Source organism: Palaemon carinicauda, chromosome 14 (assembly GCF_036898095.1).
Source record: "Palaemon carinicauda isolate YSFRI2023 chromosome 14, ASM3689809v2, whole genome shotgun sequence".
Lineage (NCBI taxonomy): Eukaryota > Metazoa > Arthropoda > Malacostraca > Decapoda > Palaemonidae > Palaemon > Palaemon carinicauda.
In genome coordinates this window covers 7,433,589-7,458,402 of record NC_090738.1, presented here as the reverse complement: position 1 = coordinate 7,458,402, position 24,814 = coordinate 7,433,589, and the positions used below count along the sequence as shown (strand labels likewise).

The 24,814-nt window shown below is 43.5% G+C and overlaps 1 protein-coding gene across 1 annotated transcript in view; it reads right to left on the bottom strand.

Annotated features, from left to right (window-relative positions):
* Positions 1-24,814, bottom strand: part of LOC137653412 (alpha- and gamma-adaptin-binding protein p34) — a 142,689-nt gene that overhangs the window by 78,162 nt on the left and 39,713 nt on the right. The window contains exons 2-3 of the mRNA XM_068386775.1: positions 15,663-15,853; positions 13,060-13,186 (exon numbers count right to left, since the gene is read on the bottom strand). Of these exons, the coding sequence (XP_068242876.1) occupies positions 13,060-13,186; positions 15,663-15,853 (318 nt within the window). The remainder of the gene's footprint in view (positions 1-13,059; positions 13,187-15,662; positions 15,854-24,814) is intronic.

Here is a 24,814-nt window from a genome sequence, read left to right as displayed (position 1 = left end):
TATCACCTTGCTAACTCAAATGAGAGATAACGGCCTGAGCAATTGTGCAAAGGTGTGAGAGCTAAGAATTGTGACTCAGCCAGGTAAGATACTCTGGAGCTAGATTACCCAATTCCTACCTCACTGGGAGATCGGAGACATAACCAATATAAATACATATATCAGTTCCTAGGATACTCGAGCCCCAACAGAGGGGAGAATGAAAGACGAAAAACCAGTCATTTGCACATTCATACTAGACTTATAACTGGGTAACATCTGCTCTCAACCAACTACTACTAGTCCTACAAGGGAGCTGAGGTGTTACTGCTCATTTATTGTGCAGCTAACACAGGACCTACGGAGAACCTATGGGTCATGTCTTGCAGGTAGCGGACGGTGAACATTGTTTGACATTTCGACGCACCCGCTTGTAATCCCTGCATCACATTGAAGTTCTTTTTTAATGGCCAGGGATGCTCTACCACTCCAATTGTCATGAGATCTAGGTCTACAGTCAAGAAGGGTCGAGTCCGATCGGAGGGCTCATTCGATCACCTTCCTGATCCAAACAGAGATTGAGCTCTTTGTAATTCTCCTATTAACCCTGCCAGTACTTACGAACAGTCTATTGGCCTGTGGAAAAGCTCAAACATTCCATTTAAGGTATTTCCTCAGCCCTAATAGGACATAGTAACAGTTGATTAGGTAATAGGACATAGTAACAGTTGATTAGGTAATAGGACATAGTAACAGTTGATTAGGGTCACTTGTTACAGTATGGAGGCTCTCAATCAGGAAGGGCCCAAATTTAGGATCCACTACAGCCGGATTTTGAGTCTTGGCTATAAACTCAGGGAAGAAGTTGAGTGTCACTTGCCCCCATCCCCTTGAATGGGCAACATCATCAGAGGACAGGGCTAACAGAAAAATTCTGTCAAGGAGGAAATGTTAACTCCGTTCAGTCTAAAGGCAAGGCTTAAGGCTGGGGAATAGCCATTACCAGTTTTTCTTCTCTGAGGTACAGCATAAACTCTGCTAAGACTGGAATACAGTAGTGGCAACGAGAGGAGTGATACCCCTTCCATGACACCAACCACAGAAGATAGACCACTTCGCCTGGTAAACGGCGGTAGACGACTCAGATGTATCTTGACATCCTTCTCATTACTGATTGCGAAAAACCTCACACTGAGAGGAATTGCTGGATAACCCCCAAGTGTCAAACCCTAACAAAAGTACTGTTCTGTGGAATATCTTCACATTTGGTTGTCTGAGTAGATTGGGAAGTGGAGGGAGCACTCTCAGTGCTTCTGTGAATTAATATAAAAGGTCTGGAAACCATTCTGCATGTTGCCACATGGGAGCCAATAAGGTCATTGATAGATCTTACGATGCCCTTACCTTTTTCAGATTGATTGATTGATTATGAGTTATCTGGCATCCTGACATCTAAGGTCATTGATGCTGATATTGTTTGTTATAAATAGATAAATAAATATTAATTCAGTTTAAAACAATAAAAGCAAAAACATCCTTATAACAGTTAGATAGCTATAAGAAGACCTGCTTCTGAAATCAATTTAAAAATACAACTATTATTGTACGACACATCATGTCCGAGAATCTTGACAAGGATGAACTTGCCATCTCCACCTTGAGCCTCAAACAGATGTGTACTTCTTTCAATCTTATAAGTGGGACATTCAATCAACAAATGTCTCATTGTCAAGGGTACCAAACAGTCATCGTAATATGGTTGGTGTTGGCTATTTAACAGAAATTCCTACATGTGCTGGAACCCAACAAAATCGAACCATTATACTTCTCAGTCCAATAATAAAAAGTCATTCTAAAATCTTTGAAACTAAAGGGTTATTAGAATTAAAAACTAAAGCTTGAAGGACAATCCTTGCATCACTAAAAATGGTAAAATTAACCTCCTTCTCCAACGCTATTTTCTCAATAGCGGTTAGTATGCCATACGGTTCAACAATAAATATGGAAGCTGTAAGAGGAAGTGCACCTCTACAATTAAAACCATTACTGTGTACTCCAAATCCAATGCCGGCATCAGATTTGGAGCCATCAGTACATATAAAAGTCGATCACCTATGTTCTGCAACATGTTCCATAAAAAGAGACCTGGCTTCTACATCAAACATATTCTTTTTAACTCCAATAAAGTATTAACAAAAAGATACCTCTGGTAATTTCCACGGAGGCATTGATGATACCTTAAATGAAAGCACCTTACTTCTAATTATATCTAGACTGCATAGTAATTGTTTAACCCAAAAACCATATGGTTGAGAATTTGGGTGCAACTCAAAGTATGATGTGTGCTTTTCAAAGGGTTGCAGTCTGATAGGCTAAAGAATTAGGAAGTCTTTGCAACCTAAAGCAATACAGAACAACAGAAGACTTTCGGTAAAGGTCTAAAGGTAATTCTCCAGCATCAACAAGGAGACTTGGGATAGGTGAAGTTCTAAACGCTCTGGTGGACAATCTAATACCAGCATGATGTATTGAATCTAATATCTTTAATCGGCTTGGGGTGGCTGAGAAGTATATTTCACACTTATAACTAATTTTTGAAAAAAAACAGGGCCTTGTATAATTCTAAAATAGTATTGCTGTCTGCTGCCCCATTATGTATGGGACAATACTTTTAAAAGTTTCAGAGCCTCAAGACATAAGCTTTTAACACTTAAGTGAGAAACCCATGTAAGACTTCAATAAAAAATCAAGCCTAAAAATTTTGCTTCATTTACAAATGGGATCCGTTGCCCTTTAATATATATACAGTCATACCTTTCTTCACGAAAGAATCTACTTACAAAATTTTCAAGCTGCGAAACTAGATGCGAATATTTTTATGACTTACTTTGCAAAAAATGTTTCATGTTGAGAAGAGATATTGGCCAGCCAGGCCGAGAATAAAAAAGTCATCCATTAAAAAAGTTGAAGAAAATGTTTTCACACAATAGAAAATGTAGCTATAGTCTATAGTAGGGGTAACTATAATAGCACAGTACATATGTTACTGTATATTTTGTATGTAAGCCTATACAGTATTGTACCATGTGTATTGTATTATTTTCCATCTATTATTACATTATGTTGTAATTACTACTTAATTCACAGGTATTAACAGTTTGAATGGTTCAAATGTATTTGGCTGTACAGTATTTATCTGTGGTTATAATGTAGCTTTACTATAGGATTCGATGTGGTGTTTTGCAGGATTTGGAATGAATTAGGCAATTTACATGTAAAATGTGACAAACAACACAAAAAAATCACTTTACGAAAGCCACTCCAGAACGAATTAATTTCGTGTTGTGAGGCATTACTGTATCCGGGTCTGGATGTATTCCCCAAATACAACAGAAAAGGACAGCAACAGCTTTGCTTGTAGAAAACTTAAACTCATTCATATCAGCGCCCTGAATAATTTTGTCAATTGAGAGTTGCAGTTTTCTCTCAATCATCGCCATTCTAGCTCCAGCAAATGATATGGAGAGATCATCAACAAATAGTGTTGAAAGAATATCTTGAAGAATGACAGAGGATATCCCCTTAATGGCTGGTGCAAATAGGGTTACACTTAGCAAACTATCCTGGGGAACTCCTCCTTCCTGACATTTCCTATCAGAGAGAGCTTCCCCCACTCTCACTTGAAAAAACTCTATATGAAAGAAATTATTTAATAAACAGTGGTACCTCTCTTCTTAATCCCAATTCGGGAATGGTTTTAAGTATACTATATCTCCATGTAGTATCATAAGCCTTTTCAAGGTCAAAAAGGACTGTTACATGGTGCTGTCTGGAAGCAAAGGCTTCACAAATAGAGGACTCAAGTTGTACAACACATTTAGTAGGTAGTAGGTTGGCCTGGGCACCAGCCGCCCGTTGAGATACTACCGCTAGAGAGTTATGGGGTCCTTTGACTGGCCAGACAGTACTACATAGGGCCCTTCTCTCTGGTTACGGTTCTTTCCCTTCCTACACAGACACTTAATAGTCTGGCCTATCCTTTACAGATTCTCCTCTGTCCTCATACACCTGACAACACTGTGATTACTAGACAATTCTTCTTCACCCAAGGGGTTAACTACTGCACTGTAGTTGTTCAGTGGCTACTTTCCTCTTGGTAAGGGTAGAAGAGACTCTTTAGCTATGGTAAGCAGCTCTTCTAGGAGAAGGACACTCCAAAATCAAACCATTGTTCTCTATTCTTGGGTAGTGCCATAGCCTCTGTACCATGGTCTTACACTGCCTTGGGTTAGAGTTCTCTTGCTTGAGGGTACACTTGGGCACACTTTTCTGTCTAGTTTCTCTTCCTCTTGTTCTGTTAAAGTTTTTATAGTTTAAATAGGAAATATTTATTTTAATATTGTTACTATTCCTAAAATGTTCTATTTTTCCTTATTTCCTTATTTCCTTTCCTCACTGGGCTATTTTCCCTGTTGGGGCCCTTGGGCCTATAGCATCCTGCTTTTCCAACTAGGGTTGTAGCTTAGCATTTAATAATAATAATAATAATAATTTGTCATTGAGTGCATTTTTCTAAATTCACACTGAATAGGAGATAAAATACCCTTCTTTTCAAGGTACTACACATCAGTCTTGCATTGACCATCTTCTCAAAAATTTTACATGAACAACATGTCAATGCAATTGGTCAATATTTTGCTGCTAAAAACTTGTCCTTACCGGGCTTTAAAAACACTAAAATAATGGCTAGTTCTCAAACACGGATAACTATGATCATGCCATATTCTGTTAGTAATGCTTAAAATAAATAGCTCGTTGGCGGAGGGAGTTGTGTCTTTCATTACTCTAACTCTTCGCAACTACTTTGATATCCTCCACATTAAGGAGGGAGGGGCCATTCATCAGGGCGTTGCACAGTCTCATCACTTCTCGTTGTCCCCTACTTTATGAATTTTGAGGCAACTGCATTGCGCCACCTCAGAATACAGTTGACCCACTGACTGAGGACATTGTTTGTCACTGATCAAGTCTGGGTTTCAGAAAGCAGGAAGGTGGACATCACCTCCCAATTCTGTTCTAAAGAGAAATCCTCGGTTCTGAAAAGGTACCCAACCGACCCTGACCATTTGTCTAACCCTAAAGTGGCTTGTAGGGAACACTTTGCCACCACCTCCATGTTTGCAGCGTCCACCACAGAGAACCCCGCCTACAAGGAGGAGAGCTTGTCCAAAGGAAAATTTTGGGTCAACACCAGAATTGCCATCATAGTACTTCCTTTGCCTGACATAAGGCGGAGGAAGTGACCGAGATATATCTAATAACGATCTCAAAGATTGTGATTCTCCTGCCATCTGTGCATAACTCTATTTGGCACCCCAGACCCCCTCAATCAAGGTAAAGCCACCTTAGCCTTGCTTGGCCTGGGAGTGTTATAAAAGGGATCCAGAACAGTGTCCTTTCTCTCTGCTGGAATAAGGTCCAATGTCTCTGAGGAATTGATCTTCCTGATGCAGGAGAGGACCTACAGAAAGATGTAGTCGGCATCTTTTTGTTTCAAAGGGGTTATCTTAAGGCTAGCAGATGGAGGCAGCATGCCATCACCCTTGGAGTGATTAGATCCATTGTCTAAAGGTTCTTTCTCTAATACGTTCTTATCCATGGGAGCCTGGGGAGGGTCTAAGTTGTCAACTGGTCTATGAGAAGGGAAATGAGACCTCGGGGGGAGGTGACTATGCTCAGGTCGTACTGGAGCGGACCCAAAATCTGTGGTACATTCCTTTGAACTTTATTAGCCCGTGGTAGAAGCCCAATTGTTGGGTGTTGTCTGAAAATTCTTGTGTACTCGTGGGCGGAGGGTGAAGTCTGCGAGAAGCGAGGTGGTATTCTTCCTCACTACTTCCCTCGGTTTAACTTTTTCGATGGGAGCAGAAGAGGGGGAGGGCCCCTTAGGGGCCGAAGAACTTGGGACTGCAGGATCCAGGCCTATTGATACAAGTCGATAGTTCCTTGTATAAGTGAACTCCCTTGGAGATGTCGAGCCTCTACTGGTCCTTGGATGCACGGAGTCCCCTGGAGGAAGGGTATTCGCTCACTGACCCGTCTCTTCTTCCTAGGCTTGATAGTAATGATGCCTAATCTCTCCCAAGCAGGGTCATGGGCGATGTCAGAGGCCTTGGTACACAGATACTGCTCATATCTAAAAGACCTCTGCAGGGGTGAGGGCTGCAATATTATAGGACAAAGGGATTGCTGGTAACTCCTGCATCTGGGGTCAAACGAGGGAGAACTCCTTACCGAGTAACTTGAGATTTCCAAGGAATCCTAGGAGTACTCTGAGGTGCTGGCGGGGGAGCTTCGGATGGTCCTGAGACTGCCTGCTTAATTGCCTGGACAAGGTCTTGGAGACAAGACCTCTCCTTTGAAAAGGTGACTGTCTTTGAAGGAGCACTAACCTGTTTCCTTGGAGAAGGAGAACACTTACAAGGCAAAACTTGATGAGGAGCGCGAGCATATGGCGAGCACTAAATAGGTGAGCTTTGATGATGGGGTGAGCATGTTGTTCAGGTGCATGCTGGTGAGACAACTGCTGAAAGGAGATAGTGTGCACATCCATGTGCAGGTAAGTTGCATACTTGTGCGTGTGGTTTCCTCTGCGTAGCTGGCTAGAGCACACATGGTCAAAGTCTCATCAAAGTGAGAAAACGAAGCCAGGCTAGGAAGTTCACTATAAGGAGGTTGGCGCATGGATAAGGGAACATGCTGACCTACCTGCACTTGTGAACCAGATAACAAGTACAGATTTGGCAAGGAAGGTGTTTGGCATGCAGTGGCTGCGAGCGTTGAACCCCGAACCCCTTCTAGGGTCGGCGAGGGGTGGATCTGGTGCGTAGATGGGAGCGGGCATCGAATTCCATCTAAAGTTGGTGGGTGAATTTGATGCATAGCTGGGTGTGCCTGCTGAACTGTCTAGAGTTGGAGAGGGATGGGTTTGGCGCGTAGCTACGAGAGCGTCCCAAACTCCGTCTAGTGTTGGCAAGTAATGAAGTTAGTGTATAGTTGGGAGCACACCCTGAACTCCTTGACCACTCATCTCACTGGGTGAGAGGGTATGCACTAGACTCGCCCACAAGCTCCCTAAGACAATAGGTAGATAATTTTTTAAAGAATGATTTACAAGGATATGGAAGTATGCATTCCAGAGGTCTATTTAAATCATAAGTTGTTCTTACTTAGGGGACGTCTCACCGTCATAAGACGCTGAAATTTATTCACCTTCGAGGGACTAAGTTCTAAAGTATAGTACAGCGCTGTCAACAGGAATAAGAGTCGAAGAGTTAAAGACAATATTTTTAAAAGACAAGTTTGAAGAGGAGTCAAAGCACATCTGTGTTATTTGGCGTCAGGAATCAAAGTAACTGTTCAGTGCACTGGCAAAAGGGGAAAGGCTTCCTTGCTGCCAGCCACTATTATCAACACCTCATTATAATTTTTCAACTGACAAGTTCCTGCTGCTTGAATCAATCTCCTACGAAATAATGAAAGTTTAAATTCATGTAGGAACAAACTTTTATTAATAAATAATGGTACAATACCTAAATGCTGATAATTAAAGTCAAATCAATAATGTTTCATACACATACCTAAAGCTTTTACTAACACTTTTGTGATTTATCAGACAGAAAACAGATTGCAGAATTTCTAGTAATTTGGAGAGAACAAATTATGAAGAAGAGTACTGACAAGCCTGAGAAGAACAGATAAAATTAATTATTCAAGTCTAACTCATAGATTTCCTCCGAATGGGAGTGCATCATATCCATTCCTTGACTAGTCTATGAATCCAGAAAGTGACAACTAGAGGAGATTGGCACAATGGAAGTACAGTACTGAAGTGTATTTTAAAGAACTTACATAGTAACTCTAGCGTAGAGCCACACATTTTTCAATGCTTCCCTTTTCCTTCATTTCTCCAATCTCTTCCTACCTAACTGTTCAACTTTTAACTTTAGCATGAGTGTTGTTGATATAACTCTCAATGGTCTTACAATCAGCAATAGTTAACCATCAATAAGCTGTAAGATAAAAGGCAGTTGTTAAAGAAGGGATATAAATTCATAAGTTCAGAAAAAGTAGCATGAGGTGACAAATGAATCTCATGATTTTCTCAAATGGTGGTCCACTTCCTGCTTGTATATTATTAGCTACCTAAAACCATTCTGAAGACCTATGCTCTCCTAAAACTTAGAAAGGTACCATAGCTCATACGGATAACTAGAGTATCTCCACTTATAACAAGTGAATAAATGTAATCATAAAAAATTAACGATAGTCAAAATAGTATACACAATTAACAGATTTTGAGCGAAGCGAAAAATCTATTTTTGTGTAAGATAGCCATGTCGTCCTGATGGAAGATTCCTTTAAGGTAGCTTTCTAAGGGATATTTGGCTACAGTGATATTCCCAGAGAATTAACCATTAGGCCCCCAAAATTCAAACTCCTGGCACGAATATCCTTAAAATTTCTTTCAAGAATATCGCATAATCAGGGGACGTATGCTTGATACGATACAGCGATCTTCACCCCGAAATGCATTTTCGCTTCGAGGGGGAAAGTGGCAAATTTAGAAGGGGAGCCGTTATAAAGGTACCCTTTCCTCTCGTACAACTGAAGGGTATCTAGATGGCGCTGTAGTCAACCCCACGCGCTAAGCCTTGTAGCGTTGAGCATGGTGCTACAGATAGTAGTTTCGGGAGGGATCTTGCCAAGGACTTTTTCATAGAAAAAGGAGGGCGGGTCCATCAGGACAACATGGCTATCTCACCCCAAAATAGATTTTTCGCTTCGCTCAAAATCCACTTTTTGGGCTCAAGCCATGTCGTCCTGATGGAAGCTTACCAGAGAATTACTAGAAAGTACTGTATCTGTGGATTTTCAAAAGTGCCTTAACCTTGGGACAATTTTTCCTCTTGGTTATCCAGACCATTGAAACATATGGCGTTACCATTATACGTCATTACTGCTAAGCATAAACAATGTTAATGCTTCCTGCCCCCTGCAGGGAAGAGTCATACTAGACTTAGGAAAGGAAGTCTCAAGGTTTGCATATAGTATCAGAACAAACATAGTATTCCTACGTACAGGTCTCTCTGTATGTATTAAGTGTTGAAACAACATTACATAATGTTAGATTATCTGTCAGAACAAGGATATAGTTACACTTTTTGTTCATGATAAAATATATGCAGTTTATAGAAGGGTAAGCAAACTCTAATATATTTTTATTATAATTCAATGGTAGGGCGAAATACCTCAAGTCTCTTGCGAGACCCTTGAGAAGCGGAAAGTTGGCCCATCTGCCTTTCTATTTTCGCCTCTCTTTCTTCACCTTGCTTGCGAAGGCTCTCCAACATTGCCATGATACTGGCCATTGCCTGTCTCATGTCATCTACTGGAGGGGCAGAAGATGTAGAGGGTATCGGTTCTTGAGCCGGAACTGACGGAAGGGACTCTGATTCGACGCCATCCTCTTCTTCATCTTCAGGAGCCAAAGTGGACTCCTCCTCGGTACCTCCCGTTAGGAGGTCCTTTTCGGTAAACTTAGACACCTCCGACCTCCTCTCATCTACTGTAGATGGATGTCCTGCATAGCGTTGGAGACGTCCGTGTCTACGGCAATCTAGACGCAAGGGATCTCAGGTTGTGATTGGGGTATGACGGCTTCTACACCCGCTTTCAGGAAAAGCAAAGCGTGCATCCTTTCGCTGGGAAGGTAGGGTCCCGTGGTGTTTTTCTGGAACCCACAAACCCATTTGCGCAGCGTTTCTCGAGCTGCGTCCCTTGACTTCGCTGTCTTGGGGTCATCAAACGCCTCAGTCACTAAGGCCTTGCAAGTCTTGCAGTCCTTGGGGTCCCAGTACCGAAGAGATCCCTTAGTAGCTGTGCAGAGGGCACGAGCTCTGCACTCAACATGGCCACAGAAGTCCTTGCTCCTCACGTTGCAAAAGACGACTGGGCACTTGGGATGGTCCTCCTGTAAAGAGAGGAAAATTAAATGAGTATGCGGTAGTTTATCTCACTCGGTAAACTATAAAATATTATTATTAATATTATTGCATTATAGCTTGGGATAGACAAGCTAGAAAAGAACTAGGAAAGACACATACTTGTGTTTCCTGTCCAGTCAATTGCTGTGACCTCCCTGAAAATCAAAACCTAGAGTTTTCCTATTCAGGAAACCCAAAGGGAGGGTTCTAACCTTTAAGAATAGAAAAGTGTAACTTAACACTGACTTTTCCCAAAGATTTAATAATGTGGGTCAATGGTAACTGATCATCTATCAGTTTATTGAAAGAAATCTTTCTTTCAATATATAACTGGTCTCAACTAAAGACTGCGCAAGGATACACAGAGTATGTTGGAAAATAACTATTGTATAATATATACTATACTGTAGTTTTTTATCTGCAGTATGATCTATACTGCAAATATACTGGCTACTGTATAATCATACACTGTAGTTCTAGCACCTGACGGCATGCTCCAGCCGGCGTCTCGCTGGCTGGGGTAGTGCCCGGCGGCACCGACCTGGCCGGCATATGCCCGCCAGGCTAGCATCCGGCAACAGCGATCCAGCCGGCGTCTAGCCGGTTGGGGTAGTGGTCAGCGGCGCCGACCCGGCCGGCATATGCCGGCTGGGTTCATACTTGGCGGCACTAGCTAATCGATAGAAAGTATGGAGTGAAGGTTACCTTATTAATGTATGTTAACAGTAAATAAGGGTGTAAGTACTCAATCTTACTGCCTTCCTCCAGAATGAGGGTTCAAATGGAAGGGGAGAATGTATTATTCAGGCTTCCATCCAAACACAAACCATTGCCGGTCACTGCCGGCCTCTGGTATGTGGATGGCAGTCCAAGAAAGGACTGAAGAACACTCGACAGTATATGGGTTTCCCACCGGCAGCCGGCCCAGCCGGCACAGCTTTCCCGGAGCCTTGCGTCCATAAGGGAAGGCTGAGCGACTAAACCACTGCTGCTGCGAAGCCCCAGCCAGCCCCACAACCCGGAAGCAAGCGACGAGATTGTAGAACGACGGCCAAAGAGATACGATGGCTAGGCCAACGCTAAAGGACAGAGGGGGTAGGGAAAAGGGTCCTGTATGAGGTGTGGAAGGAGGCGGCCGGGTTGCCGGTCCTACCACACCCCGAAGAAACTCTGTTTCAATATCAGCGCCGTCCTAGGCGGCAGAAGAATGTCTATTCTTCAATCTAGGGTCTGCCAATAGGATTAAGAGGGAGGCGGAAGGTTTGCCGGCCGCTCTTAACCTGGGAGAAACATCGTTTCAGTGCCGGCACCATCCTAGGTGGCAGAAGAATGTCTATTCTTCAGCCTAGGGTCTGCGAGCACAGGACTAGTCTTCTAGACCGCAGGGGAGAAGGTAACTGCATCAGATAACCACTTCAAGTGCGGCCTGAGGCCGACAGGGTAGTGTCTACTCACCCTGTTAGTTAGCCGCCGGCATAAGACTGATTTCTCTGAGGTTCTGACCGAAACCCAAAGTTGGCTATCTGTCGGCCAGGGAGAAGGACAGTAAACACTAGGCCAGTCAAGCCTGAGTGTCTACTCAGTGGCATGACCAAGATAGGGTTGTAGCTAGGCTACACTCAGAGGGAGAAGGGAATACCCATGAATCTCCACTGGAGACGAGTATTGATTTATATAATAATTCTAGGAGATATCTATCTCCGCCTGAATTGATAAAACGATACACGAGGGTAAACCGGGAACATGTATAAAAGTATACTAAAGCACCTAGGCTAGTAGCCTAGTGCCAGGCGAGAATTGGTTACCTTAATCGCCGAAACTCTCTCGTATACGAACGTGAGTAAGAGGAAATATATATATATATGCAATCAATATCTTACAAGTATAAATTGCCTAAAAAGCTTCATATTTAAATGCTATTACAACTAGGAATCTCGAATTATATCATGAATGAAGGTAAACTAAAGCGCGTAGGCTAGGAAGCCTAGCGCGGGCCAGGTTTGGTTACGTAAATCGCCGAAACTCTAAAGAATACAATCGACAAAATATATAACTTCCTAGAATTATATAACTGAATAGCTTCGTAAATATTCATGCTATTAAAACCGGGAAAGTCATTCAGACTAACTAAATAACACATGCGTTATGAACGACAGCGCCCACGGCGCCTCCGGTGATCGGCGAAGCTCCGACTCTTAAAATTAATCTAATTTCATTGTGAGGCCGGAGCTAAAATTTATACACTGTAAAGATTAAATACTCAATTTTCCAGAGGCAGAAGAGGCTGGAGATTGCATGATAAATCCAATAAATCCAATCGTAATGAGATAGCAACAGGGAAAATCACCGTGCGAGACCGCTACAACTAAATGAATAGCGCGTGGGGTTGACTACAGCCCCATCTAGATACCCTTCAGTAGTACGAGAGGAAAGGGTACCTTAATAACGGCTCCCCTTCTAAATTTGCCACTTTCCCCCTCGAAGCGAAAACGCTATTCGGGGTGAAGATCGCTATGTGTCGTATCAAGCATACGTCCCCTGATTATGCGATATCCTTGAAAGAAATTTTAAGGATATTCGCGCCAGGAGTTTGAATTCTGGAGACCTAATGGTTAATTCTCTGGGAATATCACTGTAGCCAAATATCCCTTAGAAAGCTACCTTATAGGAACTTTCCATCAGGACAACATGGCTTGAGCCCAAAAAATGGACTAAAGAAAATAATACTTATTGACAAAATGCAAAACAATTGAAATTAAATAATAATAAAGAACAAGATGAAAGGAAAAACGATTTGATACACAACTGCCAATGTGATGTAGACTTGTACAGTACTCTACAGTACAAGTCTGTTCATCACAATAAGCGACTCAACACAGCCACATTAGGCATAAAGGCATTAGAGAAAAATATTTTAAAGGCATGTGACCAAGTATAATTCCAACATCTAAAAGTTATACCAATTTCTTTTACTAGAGGGCTTTCAAGACAACTTCATAGAATAAGGAAAATAATTTTTATCACAATCGCTTACCTTTCAGTCTTGAAAGTCCGAGACTATCGTCATCTGAGGAACAACCATCACAGACCAACATTTTCACTTCAGGTTCCAAACTCCCCATGGATTCCAAAAGACTGTTCAAGTTTTCTATAGCTGTTGCCTGTAAATTCAAAAGTATAAAATACTGTTGTATGTAAACTTAGTCATTTACTGACCAAAGGGGGGAAGGAAATTTAGGCCTAATAGAGTATTTGAAAGTTATTTTCCCTCTAGTCCCAAACACCTAAACTAGTTAGAGACCATTTGTTATAAGCTTTCTTGAACCAGTTAATATACCCTGATCATGGCTCTCAGCAATTGTCAAATGATGATCTACATACATACATATACCAAGGCACTTCCCTCTGCTCAAACTTCTGATATCTAGGTAGTATGATAAATTTGGAAGTAATTTGTATTTTTCCTAATGATACAAACCTTAGCTATTTATAGGGTATTATCTTTTCGGCGAAGCTGACAGGACGAGCCATAAGAATTACCCATCACGCTAGTTAGCGGGGGGGGGGGGGGGGTAGCAAGCTACCCCTCTCACCCACACACCTGTGATTGTGCTTCACTTTGCTTGGCGGTAGGACTTCGACGGGGGACAGGGTTGGCAGGCAAGTATGTATAAATACCTAAGATTTATATTGTTAGGAAAAATACAAATTACTTCCAAATTTTTCATTTGTTCCGTAACTGGAACACAAACCAACGCTATGTATAGGGGTGACTCACCCATTAGGAAGGTGGTCGTCCCTGCCAATCTGGCTTTTTGGCCTTACCCGGGGTACTCCCTATTGTGTAAGTTAGTGCACAAATAAGGAGACACTAACACCTAACTTAAACTTCTAAGCATGGTCTGTGATGAGATACTAGCAATGTGACTGTCAAGGTAAAAGTTATTCCAAGTTTTGCAGGAAATAACCGAGGAGATCGAGACATTCATAATACCACCTCGCCAGGGTATGGAGATGCAACAGTATTGGGATAATACTAGGTTACACAAGGGAGCAATGGTTTACCTGCAGAGGTTTGAGGTCAGCTTGTGAAGACGACCCAGGATGCTGATTTCCCCAAGAGAGGGGAGGATGAAGAAAGGAAAAGAGCCTGACATTCATTTTCATTCACTTAGACTAAAACCTGGGTAACCAATGCCCTCAACCTTCAGCTATTTGTCCAATAAGGAGCTTGAGGTACTAAACCAGCTGAGGAGCAGCCACCACAATACCAATAGAAAACGTATCAAGGTTCCTGCTTCACAGAGTAGTTCTTTTTGAAGGCCAGAGACGTAGCTACGCCTCTGACATCGTGGATTCTGGGACTACGTGCTAGAGGAGGATCGGGATTCAGGGCAAGGTCAATGACCCTTCAAATTCATGCGGATATTGTGTTCTTCGTGATCCTCATCTAGTTTCTGCCCCTGCTGACGAAAAATGAGGGCACTCTGGGCTAAGCAGCTGCTGTTCTCTTGAGGTAGCACCTCAAACATCTTACTGAGCATAGAAACATGATTTGGGTTGCCAGTTAGAGAGCGGAGACTTATTATCCGGAAGGAGTCAAATCTAGGATCCAAAACCCCTGGATTTTGAGTCTTGGCAACAAACTCAGGGACAAAGCTGAAGCTTACTTTTCCCCATCCCCTTGAATGCGCGACGTTATACGAAAGATCATGAAGTTCGCTAACTCGTTTGGCTGCGGCCAAGGCGAGCAGGAACACTGTCTTCCAAGTTAGGCAGCAATCTATTGCTTGTCGTAATGGTTCATATAGGGATCCTTTTAGGGACAGAAGAGCTCGAACCACGTTCCATGGGGAACGTCTCACTTTTGACTAAGGACAGGTAAGTTCATAACTTCGTATGGGGAGGGAAGTTCTAGCGATGAGGAAATCCCCATTCATTTCAGTTTAAAGGCGAGACTCAAGGTTGAGCGATAATCTTTAACCGCTGAAGGCAAAAGATGCATTTCTTTCCTCAATACACGAGAAATTCTGCTATTGCTGGAATAGTGGTATTGAGTTGATTGAGACTCCTTCTCTGCCACCAACCACAGAAGACATTCCATTTTGCTTGATAGAGTGAAGCTGATGACTTTCACAGCAATCCAGACATCCTCTTCGCGACTTGTTGCATAACGAAGCTACTACCTAGTAGAAAATGTTAACATGTGGTTGTCTGAGTAGATTGTGTCGTGGAGGAAGTTTTCTAGGCAGCTCCGTAGAAGCAGCAGAAGGTCTGGGAACCACTCTGCATGATGCCATGATGTTGGTGGGAGCAGGGGGTAAACATAACCCTCGCTACTCCTGCTAACTAGCGGTGGGTAATTAAACCATGTTAAACTTTTAGCTTTGGCTGGTTTTCAGCTTCGCCGAAATAATAATGCACTCTTAAAGAGCTCCAGGTTTGTATTGCTAGGGAAAATACAAATTACTTCAAAATTTGTCATATTCACTGTAAAGAGCTAAAGGGTTTGCATTAGGTATTTCAATAATTAACAAATAAGGCCAATAATAAGATCTTAAATTAATAAACAAATATACAATAAAAATACAGTACTCCCTAACACCATGTAACTTCAAACCTCAACACAAAACTTACCTGTAATGAATCACAGTATACTATCAAAGCTTCACAAGAGGAAAGTACACTTTCTTGAGGACTCTCCAAACATTCCACACCGACAAGCTGAATATCTGCAGTATAATACTTATTCTTGATCTTCCAGGGCCACGATTGAAACTTACTGTCAATAACTGAAGGTGTCGGTAAAGCATCAACATCAAGAATCCCTATGAATAAAAAGAAATAATTGTAAGACCATCCAGTGAATATCAAATAAAGTCTGATTGATTGATTGCTTTGAGGTTGTCTGGCATCCTGACATCGAAAGTCATTGACGCCGATATCGTTTATTGTCAATAAGAAATAAAAAAAATATTCAATTAAAACCTTATAAGCAAAGATGTCATTTTACAGTAAAAGTTAAATATCTTTCATAAAACCTACTTCTGAAATAAAACTAAAAATACCACTGGCACGGTAGGATACATCATGTCCAAGATTCTTGGCAAGGATGACCCTGCCATCCTCATCTCGAGCCTCTCAAACAAATATCTTTTCCTTTCACTACTATATGTGGAGCATTTGGTCAACAAATGCTTCACTGTCAATGGTACCAAACAGTCGTTGCAATATGGCTAGTATTGGCCAGCCAGCAAATTTTCATGTTTCAACCGAGTGTGAGCAATGCGGAGACAACAGAGAATAGTCTCCCACTTTCAGGGCATCATGATATACTTCCACGGGTATAAAATATTTGTTATTTCTCGCATTTTATTTTAATTTAAACTATCCCAATGCTGTTGCCAGTTATTAGAAGTTAAATTGTTACTGTTGGGTAAACAATTATCACAAAGAATAGGATACCTTCTTGGTCGCAATTCAGCTGCAGCATTCTTTGTCAATAAATCTGCCTTCTCGTTTCCAGACACACCTACCTTATACCTCTCAGTCCAATAATAAAAAGCCATTCTAAAATCTTTAAAACTAAAGGGTTACTCGAATTAAAAACTTCTAAAGCTTGAAGGACACTCCTTGCATCACTAAAAAAGGGATTTTGACGTAGGAAAAATCTATTTCTGGGCGAAGGACCTGTGCCGCCCAGTGAATAAGCTCCATTTAGCACTTATTCTTAGGTAATTTACTGCTAAATATACCAGAGAAAAAATGTAAAGGAGTGCTAGGTTAACTAGCTCGCTCACCTATTGGTGTCGGTATAAAATTGGGCGTATATTCCAGAGGTCCCGCACTATTTAGATTCATCCACGACAGAAACCCCAATAGAGGAGAGCCGTTCAACCTCACTCGGTACTACTAACAATGCATCCGCTCAGAACCCAACTCCTTAGCACCCAAAGTTTGGGGACTCCAAGGGAGAGGAGCTGGGAGGGTTCACTGGGCGGCACAGGTCCTTCGCCCAGAAATAGATTTTTCCTACGTCAAAATCCCTTTTCTGGGCTCGAACCTGTGCCGCCCAGTGAATCTATACAAGAGAAAATGTCACCAAACTTGCAAAATAAAGGAAAAAACATAAGCGTAAGGGAAATACAGGATGCTTTTAATCAGAGATGAGTACCAAAAAACAATATAAGGGTATCTTAAATATGAACATAAATCCAATAAGGTAGGTATAATAATGCCGTGAGTGATAATATATACAGATACTCAGGAGTATAAAATTTACAAATATAATAACAGTATTCAGGTGCGAGACCAACGAATACAATAGGGTATAAATGAGGCAGGTAAGAGGGAGAGATAAAGAGACAAGGCATCAACCTGTGAGTTACCTGGGAGTAACTACGCTCCCTGCGGCTACTGTAGAAAATTTTAGGGCTTCCAAATGTTTAAGGTAGTGTTTCTTGAACACTGACGGTGATTTCCACCCTGTATACCTGGAAAGGTCTGTAAAATTCATGTGGTGAAAGAAGTTCACCGAGGTAGCAACCGCCCTGATATCATGTGCAAGAGGAAAAGAGTCAGGGTTAGCTTGTTTAATAAAATACAAAATTTGTTGCCTGATCCCTTTAATAGTAATGGTACCGCCTTGTTCTCTAACGAATAGAGGCCCCGAAGAGTTAGAGGAGGTCCGGGATAAATAAGACCTAAGAGTAGTAACAGGGCACAGAGACGGATCTGGCGTGAGGGGAACAATTTTCCAGGAGGACCATCTGTTTTGAGGGTCTTCGTTCTTAGCCAAAAAGAATTTGTTAGGAGAAAGGAGGACCTCTCCCGAAGGCAGGAAGTCAATATGACCCGGGTCTCTCGACAAGGCTGCCAATTCAGAAATTCTTGCCCCGGAAGCCAAGCTCACCAGGAAAAGTGTTTTCCTGAGAAGGGGAATGTAATCACAAGAACTGTTAATGGTATCAGAAGCCAATTTGAGTACGTCATTAAGGAACCAGGTCACCGGGGTAGGACGAGTAACCGGTTTCAGTCTGGCACAAGCTTTCGGAATTGAAGCTAACAAAGAGTCGGTTAAGTCTATGTTAAAACCCACTAGGAAGATCTTTTTCAGAGCCGATTTAATAGTGGTGATAGTATTGGCTGCCAGACCTGATTCTAATAAAGATCTAAAGAAAGTGACTGTAAGGTTCAAGTTCATACAGTTCACGTCTGAGTCTGTTAAAAATTTTGCCAACTTTTTAACTGCAGAGTCATACTGGCGGATGGTGGAATCCCGTTTATCCGATTCTAGGAACAAGGTGTTTTGAGGATCAATATTGGCACCATGCATAGCCGCAAACTTCATAAAGTCCATAAAGTTAGGGCGCTCTGAATGTTTGAGAAAGCGTACACAACGCGTGTTTGTACTATCTGAGACAGAACCGGATTGGGTATCGGGTGAGGGTATAGTCTCAACTCCCGCAGGAGAGGATACCAGTTGCTCTTGGGCCAGTTGGGTGCGACCAAGGCTACTTGTCCCTTGAAGGATCTCAGTTTGTCTAGAACTTTCAGCAAAAGATTCACCGGGGGAAAGAGATAAATCTTTTCCCAGGTGTCCCAATTCTGTGACATGGCGTCTGTGGCGTAAGCCTGAGGGTCTAGATTGGGAGCCACATATACTCTCAATTTGTGGTTGGATTCCGTGGCGAAGAGGTCCACTTGGAGACCGGGAACCTGAGAGAGAATCCACCGAAATGACTTTAGATCGAGTGACCATTCTGATTCTAGAGGGGAGGTCCGGGACAGGGCGTCTGCCACTACATTCCGGACTCCCGCCAGGTGGACAGCTGAAAGATGCCAACGGTTCGAGGCTGCTAGGGAGAATATGGCTACTAGAACATGGTTCAGAGGCCCTGACTTTGACCCGCCTCTGTTGAGGCAGCGGACCACCACTTCGCTGTCGAGGACCAGACGAAGGTGTTGTTTCTTGGGAAGAGCGAGACGTTTCAGGGTTAGAAGAACTGCCATGGCCTCTAGCACATTGATGTGAAAATGGCGGAACAAGGGAGTCCAAAGACCTTGAACTTTCTTGAGCTGAGAATAGCCGCCCCAACCTGATAAGGATGCGTCTGTGTGAATGATTAATTCCGGAGGCGGAAATCGAAGGGGAACTGACTTTGACAGACTGTTTGCTCTTGTCCAAGGAAGAAGTCTTTCCCGTAGAATGGGAGGAAGGCGGACTTTCCTGTCCCGGAGCTTCCGGTTCGCCCTCGAACGCCAGACACGATTGATATCTTTCAATTTTGCCTTCAGAAGAAGATCCGTCACTGAGGCAAACTGAAGGGACCCCAGAATCCTCTCTTGGAGTCGTCTGGAACTTACTTTGTCTTTGAGAAAGCGTTTGGTGTTCCTTGCAATCTCTAACCTCTTGGGTCTGGGAAGACACAGAGTATGAGATATAAGATCCCATTGCAGGCCGAGCCATTGGAACTTCGATTTTGGAAGAAGACGGGACTTCTTGAAGTTGATCTGGAAGCCTAGAGATTGAAGATAATGGATGACTTTGTGAGTGGCTTTTAGGCAATTTTGGGAGGTGTCTGACCAAATGAGCCAGTCGTCCAGATAGGCTACTACTTGAATCCCTTGATTCCTGAGTTCCTGAACAGCGACTTCTGCTAGCTTTGTGAAGATCCTTGGGGCTATGTTGAGCCCGAAAGGCATCACCTTGAAGGAGTAACTTTTGTCCCCTAAGCGAAAGCCTAGGTACGGACGGAAGTGTCTCGCTATCGGGACGTGATAGTAGGCGTCTGTAAGATCGATAGAGGTGGTGACGGCCCCACAGGGAAGTAAGGTCCGCACCTGCGAGACGGTAAGCATTCGAAACTTGTCGCATTGAATGGACAAGTTGAGAAGGGATAGATCTAGAATCACTCTTCTCTTGTCTGAATCCTTCTTCGGGACACTGAACAGCCGACCTTGAAACTTCAGGTGTTTCGTTTCTTGTATGGCGTTCTTTTGTAAAAGATCCTGGACAAATTCGACCAGGTCCGGAGTGGAATGTTGACGAAATTTGTTCGGAGGAGGAGGTCCTTGAATCCAACTCCACCCCAGTCCCTTGGAGATGATACTGAACGCCCAGGGACTGAACCTCCATTTGTTGCGGAAGGCATAGAGCCTCCCCCCTACCTGCTGCACCTCAGTATTGGTTTGAGGAGTTGCCTCCACGTCCGCCTCGGAAGTTCTTTCCTCTGCGAAAGGCTCTTCCCCTGCCTTTGTTCTGGTTAGAGCCACGGTGGTAGCCTCTACCTCTACCATAACTCTGGGAAGAGCTATGAGCATTGTAAGACTGGTTAAAGGCAGGGGAAGTGGCGGAGGCACCAGAAAGCTGGCTCTTAGGTAGCAGAACGGTGACATAGTCATCCGAAGGAGCCTGAGAGGTGGAAGGTTGTGCAGGGACAACAGAAGATGGAGGAAGAGGCAGCCGGAAGTTGGATGAAGCACTCTGCTGTTGCCTGAACTGGGTGGAGGTATATGGTCTAAGCTTCTTCCTACCCCGGGCTTGATAATTTGCGGGGTCATACTTGCGTTTAGGGGTCAAACCCCAACGGGTTTTAAGGCTCTGATTAACCCTAGTGGCCTCCGCCAAGACTTCCTCTACGAGATCCTCGGGGAAGAGATTTGAACCCCAACAGGAGGACCGGATGAGTTTATTAGGTTCATGCCTAATCGTCGCCTCAGCTAGGACATGCTTGCGACATCTGCGTTTAGCAGTAGCGAAGTCATACAAGTCATAATATAAAGACTGTAACGTAGCCTTGTTGAGAGACTTAAAAATACTCTCTGTATCGTAAGTCAAGGCTATCGACTCCGTGGATGTGGCCAGGTTTAGAGTACGGCCCACACGTAGGCGGGAATCATATTCCTGTTTAATGAGGGATTCCGGGAGACGGGGAAGCTTCTCACTAAACAAAACTGAGGCACAGTCTGCTGCAAGCTTGCCGGAGGTAAAGGTGGTATGGACGTTGTCCCAACACTCAATACCTGAGGGAAGAAGGAGGGAGATTGGATCCACCTCTCGGATGGGAGGCAAGGGCTTCTCCTCCAGAGCATATTGAAAGGCAAGCTCTGCCACCTTATTGACGCATGGAGTCAAGGTGTTCTTGTCCATTAAGAACATCGTAAAGGAGCTTTTATAAGGCGTCAGCATGGTGTTAGTGCAGCCGATGTCATTCAAAAATCTGGCCCAAACAGATTGGGCTTGCTCCTTCGGGAAGATGACCGTCTCTTTGGGGACCTTGTCTAATCGAACTAAAGCTTCCTCGGTAAGCCTGGCATAACCATGAAATGGAAATGCCAGACCAGGAGGAAAGAATTCAAAGTCCTCTAGAGGACGAGTGCCAAGGCCCTCCAGAGTCAACATTCCGTCTGAGAACGGGGAATGAAGAGCCATACGCCAGGGGTTGTTCTTGGCAAACGGCGGGAGCTTAGAGGCATCCGGGATGAGAGAGCTTTGGACTCTCTCCGGAGCTCCTTGCTCTAAAGCCCCAATTCTCTGACCGAAGTTAGAGAACATCGTGTCCATCCTCGACTGCATCTCCGAAACCAACTTTGCCTGCATCTCCGACACGATGCGAAGCATGGCTGATTCGGAAAGGCCCGGGCTAGCAGCAGGAGGGGCGGAAGGAACTCCCGGGTCGTGAGGCTTAGAGGAGGAACCAGAGGTCTTTGAAGACGGGTTCGTACAATGTTTAGAGCCATGAGAAGTCTTGTGAGGCTTGCGAGCTTTGGGTAAGGTTCTTGAAGTAGACTTATCCTTAGGGGGAACCGGGTATGATCGTTGAGACGAATCACGGTCCCCAGAAAATCCAAGAAAAGAAGAGCGATCAGAAGAAGAAGAAAGAGCGGGGCTGAGGATAGGAATCTCAGCGCCGGACACACCTGCCTCACTTACCACCCTACCTGTATCCGGCTCGTCTAGTAACATTGGTTCGACGTCCAGGTTCATGGAGGCAACATTGTCCTCCAGGCCTCCGGGGGCGTCCGATGGATCTTGCTCTGGGTCGATGAGACCCGTTATAGTGGCATCAATGTGGGCAATGATGGGAGCTGCCACATGCCTAGCCACAGCGGCTGAAGACTTAGCGTTGGGGTAAACCATGGAGCAGTAGTCCTCAGATAGGACGTACGGCCGCTTAGACTTCACATTCCGGGCAAACCCACCAACCCACACCTTCAGTGTGGCCCGAGCCGCAGACTTTTGCTCCGGGGATGCCTGAAATAATAGTGGGAATTATAAAAGGGAGACTCCCAATGGTCCTTCAAGACCATAGATATCTTACTAATAGTAAAATAAATAAGAAGGCAATATAGCCAACGGGACTCACCGAGTCAGATCCAAGGGTAGTGATGAGGTCGAAGCAAATCACACAGTTATCCGGGTGCCATACCACAACGTCTTCCAGTTGAACCCCACAAGGGGCGTGAGATCGGCAGACGGAGTGGCCACAAGGCTGGTGCAGAACAGCTGCACAGGCCGGCGTCAGACAATGCACCATCTATAAAAAGAATAGTATATGAGAAACTGTAATTCTCTTAAGTAGGGGCGGGTCCGGAGGGCCCGGGCCTAACATAGGTCTAACACAAGATTAGAGCTTAACTGTACTATTCTTTAAGTAGGGGCGGGTCCGGAGGACCCGGGCCTAACATAGGTCTAACACAAGAATAGAGCTTAACTGTAATATTCTTAGGTAGGGGCGGGTCCGGAGGACCCGGGCCTAACATAGGTCTAACGCAAGGTTAGAGCTTAACTGTAATATTCTTACATAGGGGCGGGACCGGAGGACCCGGGCCTAAACATAAGTCTAACTTGAAACTAAAGTATAGCAATCCATTCCGGTCAAGCCGGGAGCATAAAAAAGGATGCAATAACAAGGAATTAAGACACATGGTGTCTGATTTCCCGGGGCGGGGTAGACCCCGGGCCGGGAAATAAAAGTATATCCAATACCAATTCATTTAGGGACTCCGGGGTAGTGATCTGTCATATATAATCATCATAGGAAATGTTATAAAATAATAGGGGGGGCGGAACTGTAGCTAAGAACCGCCAATCGAACCCGGAGGGTTTCGTATAACATAAGCCAGAATGAAAAGTGAATATAAAATAGGGTGCACCGGGATCCAACTCTGTTGACCGGTGGCCAACCAGATTAGACAGAGACGAACCCGCCGGGCCACCCGGAGGACAAAGTCCATAAACACTGAACTACCCCCTCTAAAAGGAGGGAAGGCAACGGTCCCTTAGTGGAGGGGGGAGAAGCCTAGCCGCCCACCTAGCTAGAGGGGGAGCGTGGGGGAGGATCACATGATACGAGGCAGCAGGGCTACCAACTGACGATCCCCAACCAGACAGATCAAACAGAGTAATGGCACAAATATTCATTATAATAATAATAGCGTTAAAAATTATATGAATAAACACATAGAAAATTTTTGGGCAAGGCATGCAACATAATAATTAAATCACAAAAGACACACCTGATGGCTAAAAATAACATTGCCGCCTAGCACGAAGGTCGGCAGCCATAACGATACGTAAATGATATCGGCCCAAAAATTGAACCACGAGGATTCTAAACGCTAAATAATGAATATTCACAATAACAAATAATATTTGATAATAAAAATAATACACATAGTAACACCGCAAGTGAAACTTAAAAGCTCTCAAAAACAGGAGTACCAACTGTAGTGAAATCAAGCAAGATCGGTATGAACGAAGAGAATAAACTCCTATAATATGAATATTAAACGATCTAGGTTGCTCAAAACACAGTAAAACCCAGCTTGGTACTTAACTTAGACGGTGTCTCCTGGGAAACCGACGAAGAGGCCATAATTCAATGGAAAATAAACCAAAATCGAGAGCACAACAAAAATGCGGGTTACTATACTCGTCGTGCTAAAAGGAGTTGGGTTCTGAGCGGATGCATTGTTAGTAGTACCGAGTGAGGTTGAACGGCTCTCCTCTATTGGGGTTTTCTGTCGTGGATTAATCTAAATAGTGCGGGACCTCTGGAATATACGCCCAATTTTATACCGACACCAATAGGTGAGCGAGCTAGTTAACCTAGCACTCCTTTACATTTTTTCTCTGGTATATTTAGCAGTAAATTACCTAAGAATAAGTGCTAAATGGAGCTTATTCACTGGGCGGCACAGGTTCGAGCCCAGAAAAATATTTACAAAAAGATACCTCTGGTAATTTCCATGGAGGCATTGATGATACCATAAATGGAAGCAGCTTAGTCCTAACTGTATCAAGACAGTCTATCAATTGTTTCACCCCAAAACCATAAGGTTGAGGGGATTTTGGGTGCATCTCAAAGTATGTTGAGTGCTTTACAGGGCTTGCAGTCTGTCAGGCTAAAGAATTACGAAGCCTTTGAAACCTAAACCAATACCAAATAAAAGAAGACTTTCGGTAGATGTCTAGCATTAATTCTCCTGCATCAAAAATGAGGCTTGGGAATAGGTGAAGTTCTAAATGCTCTTGTTGCCAATCTGATACCAGTATGGTGTATAGAGTCTTAAATCTTTAGTCAACTTGTGGTGGTTGAGGAGTATATCACACACCCATAACTAATTTTTGAAAAAATTAAGGCCTTGTATAACTTTAGAATAGTTTTGTGGTCTTCCCCCATGATGTGTGGGACAAAACTTTTAAAAGCTTCAAAGCATCAAGACATTTTGCTTTTAAGGATTTTAAGTGAGGAACTCATGTCAACCTACAATCAAATATCAAG